Below are 16,301 nucleotides of genomic sequence, written 5' to 3' on the forward strand. Positions count from 1 at the left end.
AGGCCTTTCAGTATTCTGTAAGTTTCAATCAGATCCCCCCTCATCCTTCTAAACTCCTTCGACTATAGACCCAGAGTCCTCAAACGCTCCTCATAGCCTTTCATTCCTGGGATCGTTCTTGTGAACCTCCTCTGGACCCTCTCCAGGGCCAGAACATCCTTCCTGAGAAACGGGGCCCAAAATTGCTCACAATATTCTAAATGTGGTCTGACCAGAGCCTTATTAAGCCTCAGCAGCACATCCCTGCTTTTATATTCTCGAAATAAATGCCAACATTGCATTTGCCTTCCTAACTACCGACTCAACCTGCAAGTTAACCTTAAGAGAATCCTGGACTAGGACTCCCAAGTCCCTTTGCACTCCAGATTTCTGAATTCTCTTCCCATTTAGAAAATAGTCTATGCCTCTATTCTTCCTACCAAAGTGCATGACCTCACACTTCCCCACGTTATATTCCATCTGCCACTTCTTCTCCTAACCTGTCCAAATCCTTCTGCAGCCTCCCCACCTCCTCAATGCTACCTGTCCCTCCACCTATCTTTGTATCATCTGCAAACTTAGCCAGGATGCCCTCAGTTCCTTCATCTAGATCATTAATGTATAAAGTGAAAAGTTGTGGTTCCAACACTGACCCCTGCGGAACTCCACTAGTCACCGGCCGCCATCCTGAGAAGGACCCCCTTATCTCCACTCTCTGCCTTTTGCCAGACAGCCAATCTTCTATCCATGCTAGTACCTTGCCTCTAACACCATGGGCTCTTATCTTACTGAGCAGCCTCCTGTGCGGCACCTTGTCAAAGGCCTTCTGGAAGTCCAAGTAGATAATATCCATTGGCTCTCCTTTGTCTAACCTACTCATTACCTCCTCAAAGAATTCTAACAGATTTGTCAGGCATGACCTCCCCTTGATGAAACCATGCTGACTTTGCCCTATTTTATCATCAAACCTGCAGAGAGACAAGGTCACTTGCACGATGGAGAAACTGACGAAATGTGAGGAGTGCGGCAAAAGATTCAATTACCTGTCTCAGCTAGAAAGCCATCAGCACGGTCACACCGGGAAGAGGCCTTAACCCTGCTCTGGCAAGGAATTCACTCAGCCAGCCCAGGTGCTGACAAACCAGCAAATTCACACTGGAGAAAGGCCGTTCATCTGCTCTGAGTGTGGGAAGGGATTTCCTCAGTCAACTGACCTGCTGATACACCAGCGCATTCACACTAGGGAGAGGCCGTTCACCTGCTCTGTGTGTGGAAAGGGATTCACTGGGTCCTCTGAGCTGCTGAAGCACCAGCGACTTCACGCTGAGCAGAGGCCGTTCAGTTGTAATTTCTGTGGGAAGAGATTCAGGTCTTCATCTCAGCTCAGTGCACACCAGCAAATTCACACTGGAGAGAGACTGACCATCTGCTCTGAGTGTGGGAAGCAATTCACTGATGTTTCTCATCTCACTGCACACCAGCGAATTCACATTGGCAAGAGACCATTCACCTGCGCGAAGTGTGGGAAGGGATTTACTCACTCATCCAACCTGCTGACACACCAGCGAGTTCACACTGGGGAGAGACTGTTCACCTGCTCTGTATGTGGGAAAGGATTCACTGGGCCCTCTGTCCTGCTGAAGCACCAGCGAATTTACACTGAGGAGAGGCCGTTCAGCTGTACCTCCTGTGGAAAGAGGTTCAGGTCCTCATCCAACCTCCTTGTACACCAGCGACTTCACACTGGAGAGAGACCATTCACCTGCTCAAAGTGTAAGAAGAAATTTACTCAGTCATCCCACCTGCTGGCACACCAGCGAGTTCACAATTGACTGTAGGGACTGGATTATGCTGTGATTGCTTATGTTAATCACATCCAGGACCATGCTCATTCTGACAGCTGAGGTTTGTTTCTGCTGATGTTAATAATCCCTGTAACTGGGCTGAAGTTTAATATTCTGGATCTATAGCTGATTGTGTTCTTGGGACTGCAGTGTCCCTTTAAAAACTGCTGTCTCTGATCTTTCCCCATAATTCAGGAACTCTCATCAGAACTTAGTTTACAACAAGGTTCAGAACTTTTACTCCGATCCTAAATCAATCTTTGGCACAAATCTACAATTCAGTGTCTGAGAGGTTCCACTGATTAACATCTCCAATTAGAAAGCACTGATTAATCCTTGCTGACAATTCTAAATGACTTGCACATTAATCACAGCGACACCTCCATTATCCACCAGAAAGAAGGGAATGTGAATTGGTGGATAATCGAAAGTTCTCGAATGTTACTCCTCCCGCCTGGTACAGAAATCCCCTCGGCACAGGAATGGAGACAAGTTCAATCCAAGTAACGGAATGTACAAAATCGCTGTCTAATAACCTTATAAAATCTTCAGACATTTGTGCAATATGATAAAAGGTAACTCTCTCTTATGAAGAAAGCTTCCCTAGCAGCTTGCTGGCTGACAAACACAGGACAGGCCTGTTTTCTCTGCCAAGGACATGTCTCTAACACAGGCCCTAAAACAAGCCATTTCTAACCCTGATACGATTGGATCTCATGACCCATATGTAAACCAACTGCCTGTGTAAAGGTTAAAACAGGCTCTCGAGAGCACAGAGATATTGACGTGATCCATACTGGCTTCAGCCCAACACCCACACTCTGGCTCACACCAGTTAACCGTTCAGAGGAGACGGACACCACCAGCTACAGAGACCAGCACTCACTCTGTATCATCCGTCCGTTTGTCCTCCAGGACTGGTAAACTGTTCTCACCTGTCACAGGTCGTGCGTTTTTTTTTACCATCTATTTAGCCTCTGCATCATATTTAAACTGTTGCTTCTCAATAAAAAAACTTTCAAATCAATTCTGAGCTCAATACCCGTTTTTGGGTCATCTGTGACTCCAGAACCTAAATCTTACCAGCCATAATGACGAGGGCAGTTCTGGTCATCATATTATAGAAAAAGATATTGAGTCACTGGATAGGGCCCAGAGCAGATTTATAATGATGATACCAGAAATGTGCAGGTAGACATATCAGGAAAGGATTGACAGACTTGTTTGCTTCTCTCTTGAGAAAATAAGGCTGAGGCTAATTGCAGTCTTTAAAATGATGAGAGGTTTTGATCGAGTGGATGCAGAGAGAATGTTTCCTCCTGTGGCGAAAGGCATAACTAGAGACCATCAATATCAGATTGTCTCCAAGAAATCCAAAAGGGGATTTAGAAGAAACTTCTTCACCCAAAGTGCGGTGAAAAAGTGGAACTCAGTGCCACTGGGAGTGGTTAAAGTGAACCGTATAGCTTTTGTTTAGTTGAAAAAGGTGCAATATGTGGATGTGTTCCTTTTTTTTTGCAAAGGACAGGGCCCAGTGTGTGAATATATGCAGCTTCTAGCACGTGTAAGTGAACCACACTGTGAGACCGACTGACAAACTTAAATTGGTTGTTAGTGTAATTCTTGGCGCAATCATGATTGTTTAGTAAGTGTTGTCCAATCAAGAAATCGCATCTAATATTATTTAAGAGGAATCTAGGCAAGCACAAGAGGGCAAGGGAATAGATGGTTACTATGATAGATTTAGATGAAGAAAGATGGGAGAAGGATCTAGTGGTTCATAAACACCAACCTCGACTGGCTGGGCCAATGGTCTTTTTCTCTGTCATGTAATTACACTCCTCTGTGAGTGAGTCTGTATAAATGTAACTCCGATAGACACAGCTTGTTTGAAAAAACCTTGGGAGAAGGAAACTCCATGCTAACCACTGGCCTTTCTGTTCTTCACAATTGAGAAAAGGTGATTCTTTCCAAACATTTAAAATGACTGATAAAGCCATTAAAGATGATTTGGTGTTGTGAGCTGAATTATTTGGTAGAAATAGAGTAAAGGAGTGGGATTGACCCACAGCCTGAGTCACCACTTTAAGGACAGGAAGAGAGAGAATCTGGAGAGGAGAAAAGAATTAGTAGGAGACCGGGCACTGAATCTGGAACAATGATCAGAGGGGGGGAGGAGTATTTGGGACAGGGATTTATAGATTTGAGGGAGCGAAAGGAAAAAGAATATTCCATAGAAACTAGAGTTGTCTGTTCTGAATTTCCATCCTGTACTTACACTGATGGCTTTTATAAACTCTGTTTGCAGGGTACTAGAGGGAGGGGATTTTCAGATGGGAAACTCAAACCCAAAATCTCAACAAGATCTTATGGAATCAGTTAATTCATATGTGATCAGCCTCTGATTATGGAAGGAGAAATGTTTGTCTGTTCTGTCTGTGGGGAAATATTTAAATCATCAGTGTAACTGGAAAATCACCGGGACACAGACACCCGAGTCAGAAGCTCATCTCAGGTCAAACATGACATCAAGAGTGCAAAAGTCTGATTTAGTCTCAGACAATTGCCAGGGAGAGGAATGGAGTTAGTAGCTATGAATGAAAACAATGCCTTCAGAATTCTCAATATTTAATTGGAGGAAATATCTGCACATCCACCACTGGTTATCAGACAAACAATCTGATAATTTAATAAAAGTGGAGAGAGGTGGTGGTGGGGTCACGCTGGGCACTGTCAGTGTACATGTGATAACTGACACTGTGTTTTCAGGTGATGTCGCTGTGGGGAGCATGTTAACGTGAAATAAGAGGAGGGCAAGGCTGTATCCTTTGGGGACACCAAAGGTAACTGGGAGTGGGAAGGGAAGACATTCCAAGTGATTTTCTGGCTATTGTTATGAACAATGTGTAATTTTGAGTTAAATTTGTATATATTTTTTTTAAGAAAGGTAAAAATGCTTGCAGATTCATTTAAATTTTCTTTATGAACCTTGGTGCCTGGGAGTCTGGATAGACTGTGATTAAAAAGTTTCAGCTCTTTTGGGTTTGTTTCCATTTAAACATTTCTAATGATGCTTTACAACTCTTGAAATTAAACAAATGAGTTAGAAGGGGTTGAAAGTTCAGTGATTCTAGAAAAAGAAAACACAAAGTAAAAAAGCTTTACTGTTGCCAAGCAACAGTGATCCAGTCACACAGACACAGGCAAAAAAAGACAGGAGTTGACAGAGGGATTGTTCAGTGTGTTTCAGAGAGAGGACAAGGATTTCAAGCTCTCTGAGAAATAAATACAAGGTCAATATGGGCAGTAGTTAACTGAATAATCAGTTATAGTGCTCAATAAAGTTATCTGTTTAGCAGAGGTCCTAAAGGAATACTGAGTTTAGGGAACTCATTTGTTTGCTCTGCAGTTGAAAAAACTGTGACTTCAGAATGCATGTTTGGGTGTCTCGGGGAGAGGGACATGTTGGGTGAGAAGCTTCAAGTGAATGATCAGGAATTCACTGGAAGAAAACCATTTGCAGCAATGCCAGTACTAAGGGAGAAGCCCTTGTGTCAAGCTAGTGGTAACTCTTCACTGGTTAGTGTGTGTGTGTGTGTAAAGATATTGGTGGGTAAAGGAATAGTATGAATTTAAATTATATTCTTTTGTTTGCATTGAGATATTTCTAGCCTTTCTGTCTGGTGTGATAGAGTTTCTTCTTTCTTCTTGCTTTAATAAATGTTTTATTCTTTGCATTAGAAGTTCATAAGCAGACTCCTGTGAATTTGTTCAGTAATTTTGCTCCAGTTTCTAAAAAAAAGTTAGGATCTATCAAGCCAGGTTTCATTCTGGGATCTGAGTTGTCCAGTATTAACATCAGCTGGGATCGTAACACTATGATAAGATAGAGAAGAATGGAACCAGGAGAGAGCAGACCCACCCAGCTGGACGACAGTGGAGAGGTGTTGGAGCAAAATGGTGTGGTCAACATTGTCAAAGGCTGCAGACAGGTCAAGAAGCACAAGAAGGGATAGTTTACCTTTGTCATAGTCAAATAGGATGTCATTGGTGGCTTTGATCAGAGATGTTTCAGTACTGTGGCAGGGCAGAAACCTGATTGGAGGGATTCAAACATGAAGCTCTGGGAAAGTTGGGCACAGATTTGGGAGGTGACAACATGTTCAAGGTGTTTGGAGAGGAGCGGGAGGTTGGAGATGGGCAGTTGTTTGTAAAGATGGTGGGTTAAAGGATTTGTTTATTGAGGGGGCGATGATGGCAGATTTGAAGGAGACAAGGACAGTCCCCGAAGAGAGAGAATTGTGAACAATATCAGTGAACACGGGGAAGTTGGGTTATCAGCAGTTTAGTGGGAATAGGATCAATGGAGCAGGAGGTGGGTCTCATGGACAAGATGGGCACTGAGAGAGATGCAAGTTCAGGGCCCAGACAAGGGAGAACTTTAGAGACAGTTTGTCCCGGTGGGCTAGTGGAAGGGAGGGAAGCAGCAGAGGCAGCTGATCGGATTGTCTCAATCTTAGTGACAAAGAAGCTCCATGAGCTCTTCATATTTGTTGTCGGAGGTGAGGATGGAGGAGACGGGAGATGGAGAGGCCTTCAAAAGGAACTAACTTGTGTTAGAGATATTCAAAAGACTTGACACACTGAAACAGAAAGCAATGTATAAACATGAATTAACACAAAACAGGGTTGGAGTTTATTAACATCAGCAGAAATAGACCCCAATGAACATGGTTCAGTCTTGGATGTGATTAGCAGCAAAATCCAGTGGTTACTTGTGAACTTGCTAGTGTTTCAGCAGATGGGATGACTGAGTGAATCCCTTCCCACACTGAGAGCAAGTGAATGGTTTCTCCCCAGTGTGAATGCGAGGGTGTGTCAGCAGGTTGGATGAACGAGTGAATCCATTTCCACACTGGGAGCAGGTGAACAGCCTCTCTCCAGTGTGAATTCGCCGGTGTACAGTGAGCTGAGATGATCGCTCGAACCCAGTATCACAGTGACAGCACCTGAATGGTTTCTCCCCAGTGTGAACTCGCTGGTGCCTCAACAGGTGAGTTGAATGAATCCCTTCCCGCACTGGGAGCAGCTGAATGGTCTCTCCCCAGTGTGAATGTGTTGGTGCGTTAGCAGGTTGGATGCACAAGTGAATCCACTTCCACACTGGGAGCAGGTGAACGGCCTCTCCCCAGTGTGAACTCGCTGGTGTACAGTGAGTTGAGATGACCACCTGAACCCAGTCCCACAGTGAGAGCACCTGAACGGTCTCTTGTCAGTGTGAACACGTTGAAGGAACATCAGTTCCCTGGACCTCTTAAAGCACGTCCCACAGTCTGGACATTGAAAAGGTCTCTCCTCAGTGTGAACCCACTGGTGTGACAGCAGAGTGGAGGAGGTAGTGAATCCCTTCCCACACTGAGAGCAGGTGAACGGTCTCTCCCCAGTGTGACTGTGTTGATGAGTTTCCAGCTCAGACGGGGAATGGAATCCCTTCCCACAATCCCAACACTTCCATGGTTTCTCCCCAGTGTGACTGCGCTTGTGTTCTGACAGGCTAGAGGATTGGCTGAAGCCTCATCCACACACAGTACAGTTTCTCCCCATGGTGAACGGTGCTTTTTCCTTCAATGTTCAAAATCCAATGATATTTAGGTTACAATAAATGGGCGACTCCTTTAAATCCTGGTGTGATGTTTGGTTTGAGTTTCCCGACTGCAAATCCTCCCCTTCTAATACCCTGTGAAATTGATTTAAAACAGAAAAAAAGGGAGTGAGAGAGAACCCACAAAAACACAAAGGCAGGTTGTGAAATTGAGCTGAATGAATCTGGGAATTTGTGGGGCCAGCACGAGGAAAAAGTGACCATGAAAATTGCTGGATTGTTATAAAAACCCAACTGGTTCACTAGCGTCCTTCTGAGAAGGGAACCTGCCACCTGGTCTGGGCTGACAAAAGACTATGGCTTCTACCGGAGATGGAAGAGAAAAAGAGAGAGTAGGAGCAGTAGGGGGTGAAGGAGAGGCATTAAATATAGCTACAACACATCCAAAACTTTGACAGAATTTCCCAAACCTTCACCCTCCCAGAAGGACCAGGGTGGCAGGTGTATGCAAACATCATCACCTCCAAGTTCCCCTCCAAGTCACACATCGTCCTGACTTGTCTGACATCCAGTTCTGGGTGAACAGACATTTCCTCCATTTGAATATTGGGAAGACTGAAGCCATTGTCTTCAGTCCCCACTACAAACTCCACTCCCCAGACACCGACTCCATCCCTCTGCCTGCCAACTGTCTGAGACTGAACCAGACTGTTCACAACCAAGGTGAAATATTTCACCCCAAGATGAGCTTCCAACCACATATCCACATCATCACCAAGACCGCCTATTTCCACCTCAGTAACATTGTCCGACTCCAGCCCAGTCTCAGCTCATCTGCTGCTGAAATTCTCATCCATTCCTTTGTTACCTCTCGACTTAACTATCCTAATGCACTCCCGGCTGGCCTCCCACAATCAACCTCCCTGTAATCTTGAGGTCATCCAAAACTCTGCTCCCGTGTGCTTACTCGCACCAAGTCTTGTTCACCCATCACCCCTGTGCTCACTGACCTACAAAGGCTCAGGGTTTATAACAGGAGCTCCTGTGAAACTTGTTGAAAAGGTCTAATACAAGAAAACACACTATACAAATTATTGTTGTTGATTTGGACATATATCACTGTTCCTTCATCATCGCCGGGTGAATAACCTGTAACTCCTTACCTAACAGCATTGTGGGAGCACCTTCACCACACGGACTGCAGCGGTTCAAGAAGGTCAAACATCATCTTCCCCACAGGCAACTGGGGATTGGCAATATTTGCTGGTCTTGTTAGTAAAAGGGTAGGGGAGTGGGACTAACTGACTTGCTCTTGCGGAGAGCCAGTACGGACACAATGATTCAATGATTCTGTGCCTCGATGAGAAAGTGCCTACACTGGAGGCTAGGGACCAGCTTCTGTAACCAACATCCACCCTGATACAAACCGGCTCTTAATTGGTCCGTCTGTGTTTCTAGACTCGGTTCTGTGAGCAACGCCTGCAATAAAATAATAGCGAAATACTGCAGCTGCTGGAAATCTGAAATAAAAAGAGCAAATGCTGGAAATACTCAGCAGGTCAGGCAATATCTGCGGAGAGAGAAACAGAGTAAACATTTCAGGGTGTGCAGAATGGATTATCGGGAATAAAAATGCTGCAGAATTTGATGGTCAATATTAGCTCAGAAGTGGAAGAGAAATGGACTATAGTGCAGGAAAAACAATTCCTGACTATGAGAGATACTGGGGGAAGATAAAGCTGGTGCGACAGCAGCACATGGTCAGGAGATGGGCAGCAGTGGAAACCTCATTTAGACACAGTCAGCAGAAGTGATTGAATTTTTCGAAGAGATGACCAGGTGTGCAGATGAGGGCAATGCATTTGATGTTATCTACTTGGACTTCAGCAAGGCTTTTCATAAGGTCCCGCATGGGAGACTGATAACGAAGGTAAGAGCCCATGGGATACAAGGCAATTTGGCAAATTGAATCCAGAATTGGCTGAGTGGCAGGAAGCAGAGGGTGATGGTCGAGGGGTGTTTCTGTGACTGGATGCCTGTATCCAGTGGGGTTCCACAGGGATTGGTGTTGGGTCCCTTGTTGTTTGTGGTATATATAAATGACTTAGGCTTGAATGTAGGAGGGTCACTCAGTAAGTTTGCGGAAGACACGAAAATTGGTGGGATGTTAAATAGTGAGGAGGATAGCCTTAGATAACAGGAGGATATAGATGGGCTGGTCAGGTGGGCTGATCAGTGGCAAATGGAATTTAATCTGAATAAGTGTGAGGTGATGCACCTGGGCAGGACAAACAAGGCACCGGGATACACGATGAATGGTAGGTTAAGAAGGCATATGGGATACTTGCCTTTATTAGCTGAGGCATGGAATATAAGAGGTTTTGCTGGAACTGTATAAAACGCTGGTTAGGCCACAGCTAGAGTATTGTGTGCAGTTCTGGAATCTGCATTATAGGAAGGATGTGATTGCACTAGAGAAAGTGCAGAGGAAATTTACCTGGTTGCCTGGGCTGGAGAGTTTTAGTTATGAGGAGCGATTGGATAGACTGGTGTTATTTTCCCTGGAGCAGAGGAGGTTGAGGGGGGACATGATTGAGGTGTGTAAAATTGAGGGGCATAGATAGGGTAGACAGGAAGGAACTTTTCCCCTTGGTGGAGGGATCAATAACCAAGGGGAATAGATTTAAGGTAAGGGACAGGAGGTTTAGAGGGGATGTGAGGAAGAATTTTTTCACCCAGAGGGTGTTGGGAATCTGGAACTCTCTGCCTGAAAGGGTGGTGGAGGCAGAAACCCTCATAACATTTAAGAATTATTTGGATGCGCACTTGCGTTGCCATGGCATACAAGGCTATGGGCCTAGTGCTGGAAAATGGGATTAGAATAGTGAGGTACTTGTTTGACCGATGCAGACTCGATGGGCCGAAGGGCCTTTTTCTGTGCTGTAGACCTCTATGACTCTATGCATGTCCACAGACCCCTGACAGTGACAGGAGAGATAGATAAGATGATTAAAAAGTCAAACAGGATACTATTCTGAGACATAGAATACAAGAACAGGGAATATTTCCAATATTTTCTGTTGATGAAAGATCAGAGACCTGAAACTCCACTCTCTCCACAGATGCTGCCAGAGCTGTTGAGTATTTCCAGCATTTTCAGTTTTTATTACTGGATCAGGGAGGTTACACTAGAGGTGGGTAAAACACTAGTGAGACCGCAGCTAAATTACTGAGTACAGTTCTGGTCACTGCATTACAGTAAGGATATGTTCACACCAGAGAGGGTACAGAGGAGATTTACAAGGATGTTACCAGGAATGCAGAATTTTAACTGTGAGGAAAGATTGGATTGGCTGGGATTGTTTTCTGTGGAACAGAGGAGGCTGAGGGGAGATTTAACTGAGATGTATAAAAGTATGAGGGGCCCAGATAGAGTGGAAGGGAAGAATCTATTTCCTTTAACAGACAGATCAGTAACTGGGTGGTGGGGGTGGGTGTGTGTTAGATTTAAAGTATTTAGCAATTAGATGATTGGGAGAGGGTGGGATTCACTGAATCATCCCATCTGCTGAGACACCAGCCAGTTCACACTGGGGAGACGCTGTTCACCTGCTCTGAGTGTGGGATGGGATTCACTGTTATCCACCCTGCTGAGATACCTGAGAGTTCAGAAGTCACTGCAGGAGCTGGATTCTCTGTTCTTGCTGCTGTTAGTCACATTCAGGACTGAACCATTTTAATTCTGACAGTCGGGGTGATTTTTCTTTTGCTGATGTTAATAACTCCTGGAATGTGGCTGGAGTTTAAAACTTCAATAACTCAAATCAGCTTTGTTTCAAACATACAGTGTGTCGTGTGTTTGGTCTATCTAAGATGTCATGAGCGTGTTTCCTTAAATCCACTCAGGAAATGTATTTAACATAAAACCAACAATTAAACACTTCACATCAAATAATTGGCAAAAATCCATCAGGAAGATGAGGAACCATTTTTTACTCAATAAATTATGATCTGGAATGTTTTGCCTGAAAGGGGATGGGAGCAGATTCAATCATAACTTTCCAAAGTGATCTCCGGTTAAAAGGTAAAGTTTGCAGGGCTCTGGGGAAAGGGGCTAATTGGCAGCTCTTTCAAAGGTGATCACAGCCCTATAAGGCAGCTCTATGTCGACAGGAGAAAGGCTGGTGTTCAACTCCCCGAGAGTAACAAGAAAGTTATGAGAAACCAGAATAAAACACTGGTTCATCCTCAACTGGAGTTTTGTGTCCAATTCTGGACACCACACTTTAGGAAGGATGTGAAGGCATTGAAGATGAGGCAGATAAGATTCATGAGAATGGTTCCAGGGCTGAACAACTTCAGTTATGAGGATAGGTTGGCAATGCTGGGGCTGATCTCTTTAGAGAAGAGAAGATTAAGAGGAGATTTGATAGAAAGGGTCAAAATTATGTGGGATCTGGACAGAGTAGATCAGGAGAAACTGTTCCTATTGACAGAGGGGTCAAGAACCAGAGGACACAGATTAAAGATGATTTGCAAAAGAAGCAATGGTAACATGAGGAAAACCCTTTTTACGCAGAGAGTGGTTAGAATCTGGAGTGAACTGACTGAGAGTGTGGTGGAGGAAGGTTCAATCATGTCTTTCTAACAGAATTGGATAACTATCTGAAGAAAACAAATGCACAAGGCTACGAGGAAATGGCTTGGGAGTGGGACTAGCTGAGTAACTCTTTCAGAAAGCCAGCATGGACATGGACATGATAGGCCGAATGACCTCCTTCTATGCTGTAACCATTCTATGATTCTAATGAAGGCTCTGGGGAAAGGGCAGGGGAGTGGGACTCATTGGCAGCTCCTTCAACGGTGGTCCCAGCCCCACAATGGAGCTCCATATTGACAGGAGACAGTCTGATGTCCAGCTCTCTGATAATAAAGGAAGATCTCAACTCTCTGAGAAACCCCTTCAATTCTTTGTAAATATCATTTAAATGCTGACAGATTCCTTCCTTTTGTTTGAAATTCTGTTTCCTTGTGCCAGGGACGCAGACAGTGCTGGACACAGAGGGAGCAGCAAACTTGGTTCAGAGTGGACACGCTGGGCCCATCCCTCCTTAAGTAAGGAGACCAAAGCTGTACACAGTGCTCTGGGGCCAGGACTTTCCGGCCCCTTTGTAGGCGGGATCTACCGCGGGCGAGGCGGTGCCCCAGCCAGAAGTCCATTGACTTGCGGCGGAACCAGGAGATCCCAGAACCGGGCAGGTGTGGAAAATCCTGCCCTAGGTGTGGTTTCACCAATAACCTGTACAGTTGTACCAAAACTTACGACTTTTATACTCTAACCCGTTTGCAATAAAGGCCGGCATTCAATTTGCCTTCTGAATTACTTGCTGTACCTGCATGCTAACTTTTGGTGATTCATGTACCAGGGCACCATGATCCCTCTGTATCAGAGCATTCTGCAGTCTCTTTCTATTTAAATAATACTCTGCTTCTCTATTGTTCCTTCCAAAGTGGACAACCTCACTTTTTCTCAAATTATACTCAGTCTGCCAAATTTTTCCCATTTAACTTATCTAAATCTCTTTTCAGACTTGACACAGCTTGCCTCCCTACCTATCTTCGTACTGCCAGAAAATTCAGCTGCAATACACGAGGTCCATTCAACCAAGTCATTGATATAGGTTATAAATAGTTAAGTCCTAATCCCTGTGGCACTCCACCTGTTACAGTTTACCAAACTGAAAATGACCCATTTATCCTGACTCTATTTCCTGTTAGTTAGCTAATCCTCTATCCAGGCTAACACACCACCCTCAACACCTTATTTTATGTGACAGCTTATTGAATGCCTTTTGGAAATCCAAATACACAACATCTACTGGTTCCCCTTTATCCACCCTACTTGTTACATCCTCAAAGGACTCTAATAAATTTGTCAAACACAGTTTCATTTTCAGTAAACTATGATGCCTCTACCTGTTTGTAATATGACAGTGATGGCTTTTAGAAACGTATTTTACAGGAGGGGGATTTATATGCAGCTAATTCAAAGCAATAGAAATATATGTCCTGAATTTCTATCCTGTACTTAGTGTTAGTTTCTGTAAAATCCTTTTACGGGTAGATTTTCAGACAGGGAGCTGAAACCAAGCATCATCTCAAGACCTTAGAGTTACTCGAATGAGAAGGACCTGAAAAACCTTGGCCTTTGACCATGGAAGCAAAAAGCCCTGTTCAAAGTGGGGAGAAATTATACCCATGTTCTGAGTGTGGATGGTGTTTTAGCCAATCACCTGACTTTTCAAAACACATACACAGTCACACTGGGGAAAAACCATGGAAATCTGGGGGCTGTGAAATAGGGTTTAATAAGACCTGGAAATTCATCGGTGTACTCACACTGGAGAGTTCACTTTCTCCGTGTGTAGGAAGGGATTTGCTCATTTCATTGGCCTCACCTCATATTTGTTGCATCATGGTGAATCTGCATGGACTGTTGCAGATGACACAAAGATTGGCCGAGTAGAGGATAGTGTAGAGGTAGCCATAATCTCCAAAACGATATAGATGGATTGGTGGAGTGGGCGGTAAAGTGGCGGATGGATTTTAACATAAAGAAGTGTGAGGTCATACATTTAGGGAGGTCAAACTGTTACAAGGATTACAAAATAAATGGGAATATACTAAGAGGGGTAGATGAAGTGAGAGATCTTGGCGTACAAGTACACAGGTCCCTGAAGGCAGCAGTTCAAGTAGACAAGGTTGTAAAGAAGGCAGATGGAATGTTCTCCTTCATTGGCAGAGGTATAGAATATAAAAGTAAGGATATAATGTTGGAATTGTATAAAACACTGGTGAGGCCACAACTGGAGTATTGTGTGCAGTTCTGGTCACCACATTACAGGAACGATGTAATAGCTCTGGAGAGAGTGCAGGGGAGGTTTACAAAAATGTTGCCAGGGTTAGAAAAGTGTAGCTACGAGGAGAGATTGGATAGGTTGGGGTTATTTTCCTTAGAACAAAGAAGGCTGAGAGGTGACTTGATTGAGGTGTACAAAATTGAGGGGAATAGATAGAGTGGACAGGATAAAACTGTTTCCCTTGGTGGAGAATTCTAGAACCAGGAGACATAGATTCAAGATAAGTGGCAGAAGGTGCAGGGGGGACATGAGGAAGAATTTTTTTACGCAGAGGGTAGTGGGTGTCTGGAATTCGCTGCCCAAGTTGGTGGTAGAAGCAGAAACTCTAAACTCTTTTAAAAGGTACTTGGATCTGCACCTTTAGTGCTGTAAGCTGCAGAGCTATGGGCTGGGTGCAGGAAGGAGGGATTAGAAAGGACACCTGGGTGTCCTCGGGCTTGCATGGATAAGATTGGCCCAATGGCCTCCTTCTGTGCTGTAACTTTTCTATGGTTCTAAGTAACAGTAAAATCCAAGATAGAGCTAAAATACACCCAGTATTAGAGGCAAAGGAAGGTAAACAATGGCAGAGAGGTGATCGGGGAGGGCAGAGGTGAAACAGTGCAATGGATGGACATGGATTCAGATCCACAGTAAAGGAGCCACACCAGCCCGGGAGCCGTAGAACCTCTCACTGATAACAAAGCGTTTCACTAAAAGCTCTAAATTGTAGATGAATGGTGAAAAATACTCATCTCTGAAACAATTACATCGTTTTCAATTTGAAAATCTCCTGCTGGAGCCTGCAGCTGGAAAGATATCAGATGCACTGGAGTCAGAGAAAAATCTCCCAGTTAAGGAAATACCCAGGGAGCGGGGTGATGTCACAGTGTAATTGTCGATGTGTGATGATGTCACAGTGTAATTGTCGATGTGTGATGATGTCACAGACACGGACACAGAACATCTGGGTCTGTGCAAACCAGTGATCACCACACATTGTGAAGGATGTGAGGGTCCTTGAGAGGGTACAGAGGAGATTTAACAGAATGGTTCGAGAGATGAGGGATTTTAGTTGCAAGGTTAGGTTGGAGAAACTGGTGTTCTCCTTGGACCAAAGTAGATTGAGGGGAGATTTGATAGAGGTGTACAAGATTATGACTGGTTTACATCAGGCAGTTAAAAAGCTGTTCCTATTCGCTGATCCTAAAAGGATTATAGACACAGATTTAAGATTTGGGGCAAGGTCTAGAGGGGAGATGTAAGGAAGAACGTTTTTACACAGTGAGTGTTAATGACCTGTGTATGAACTCAATGCTTACACTCAGAGTGCGATAAAATCCTTTATACCCTGGGCTGACAGTAACAGGTTTGGGAAATGGTTTGTGCAGAGCATTAGAAAAAGAGGATCCATGTTCTGATGAATCGAGTGACTCTGTCAGATCTTCATGTGATGCTTGGCTTGACTTCCCAAGTCTGTAAATCCTCGCCTTCTAACCCCCTGTAAAATGAGTTTCCAAAATCCATCCCTGTCAGTCCAGGATAAAAATTTACAACATTCTCTCCTCCAGCTACCTGGACCATGATAGCCGCGCATGCGCCCTGCTGCACATTGCCCCCTATAAAGATGGCGGCCGTTACCCCGGACCTGGCGAAGGGAGAATTCCAGACTTTTTAGGCCCGTTCTCTGTAAACCCAAGACCGGTATCTTGTTATTTGGGGTCTGCGGCTTGCGATGTGTCTTTATGAAGACTCCCTGCCCACTCCGCTGGCTCCATTCCTCCTCACACACCCACTAACTCTGTTAGTTTGCTCCACTCGACATTCTCTAACCCGCTCTGAGCGGCTTCAGTCACAGACCAGTACTGCGCATGCGCCAAACGCGCACACATGGTAATACGCATGCGCGTTGAGCAGCTGTGCTGAGGATAGGGCACATTCTGCTCCCCTTTGAATGCTGGGTAACTGGGCTGCCAT

At 44.6% G+C, this 16,301-nt stretch overlaps 2 protein-coding genes across 2 annotated transcripts in view; both read right to left on the reverse strand.

The window, feature by feature from the left end:
• The window catches only part of LOC144697491 (uncharacterized), a 1,380,819-nt gene that overhangs the window by 1,039,842 nt on the left and 324,676 nt on the right, over nucleotides 1–16,301 (reverse strand). The gene's annotated exons all lie outside the window — the stretch shown is intronic.
• The window catches only part of LOC144697462 (uncharacterized), a 99,889-nt gene that overhangs the window by 4,656 nt on the left and 78,932 nt on the right, over nucleotides 1–16,301 (reverse strand). Inside the window, 3 exon segments of the mRNA XM_078569434.1 lie at nucleotides 900–904; nucleotides 6,599–6,861; nucleotides 7,191–7,389. Coding sequence (XP_078425560.1) covers nucleotides 900–904; nucleotides 6,599–6,861; nucleotides 7,191–7,389 — 467 coding nt within the window.

The sequence above is a fragment of the Cetorhinus maximus genome, chromosome 23 (genome assembly GCF_964194155.1).
Source record: "Cetorhinus maximus chromosome 23, sCetMax3.hap1.1, whole genome shotgun sequence".
In the NCBI taxonomy this organism is placed as follows: Eukaryota; Metazoa; Chordata; class Chondrichthyes; order Lamniformes; family Cetorhinidae; genus Cetorhinus; species Cetorhinus maximus.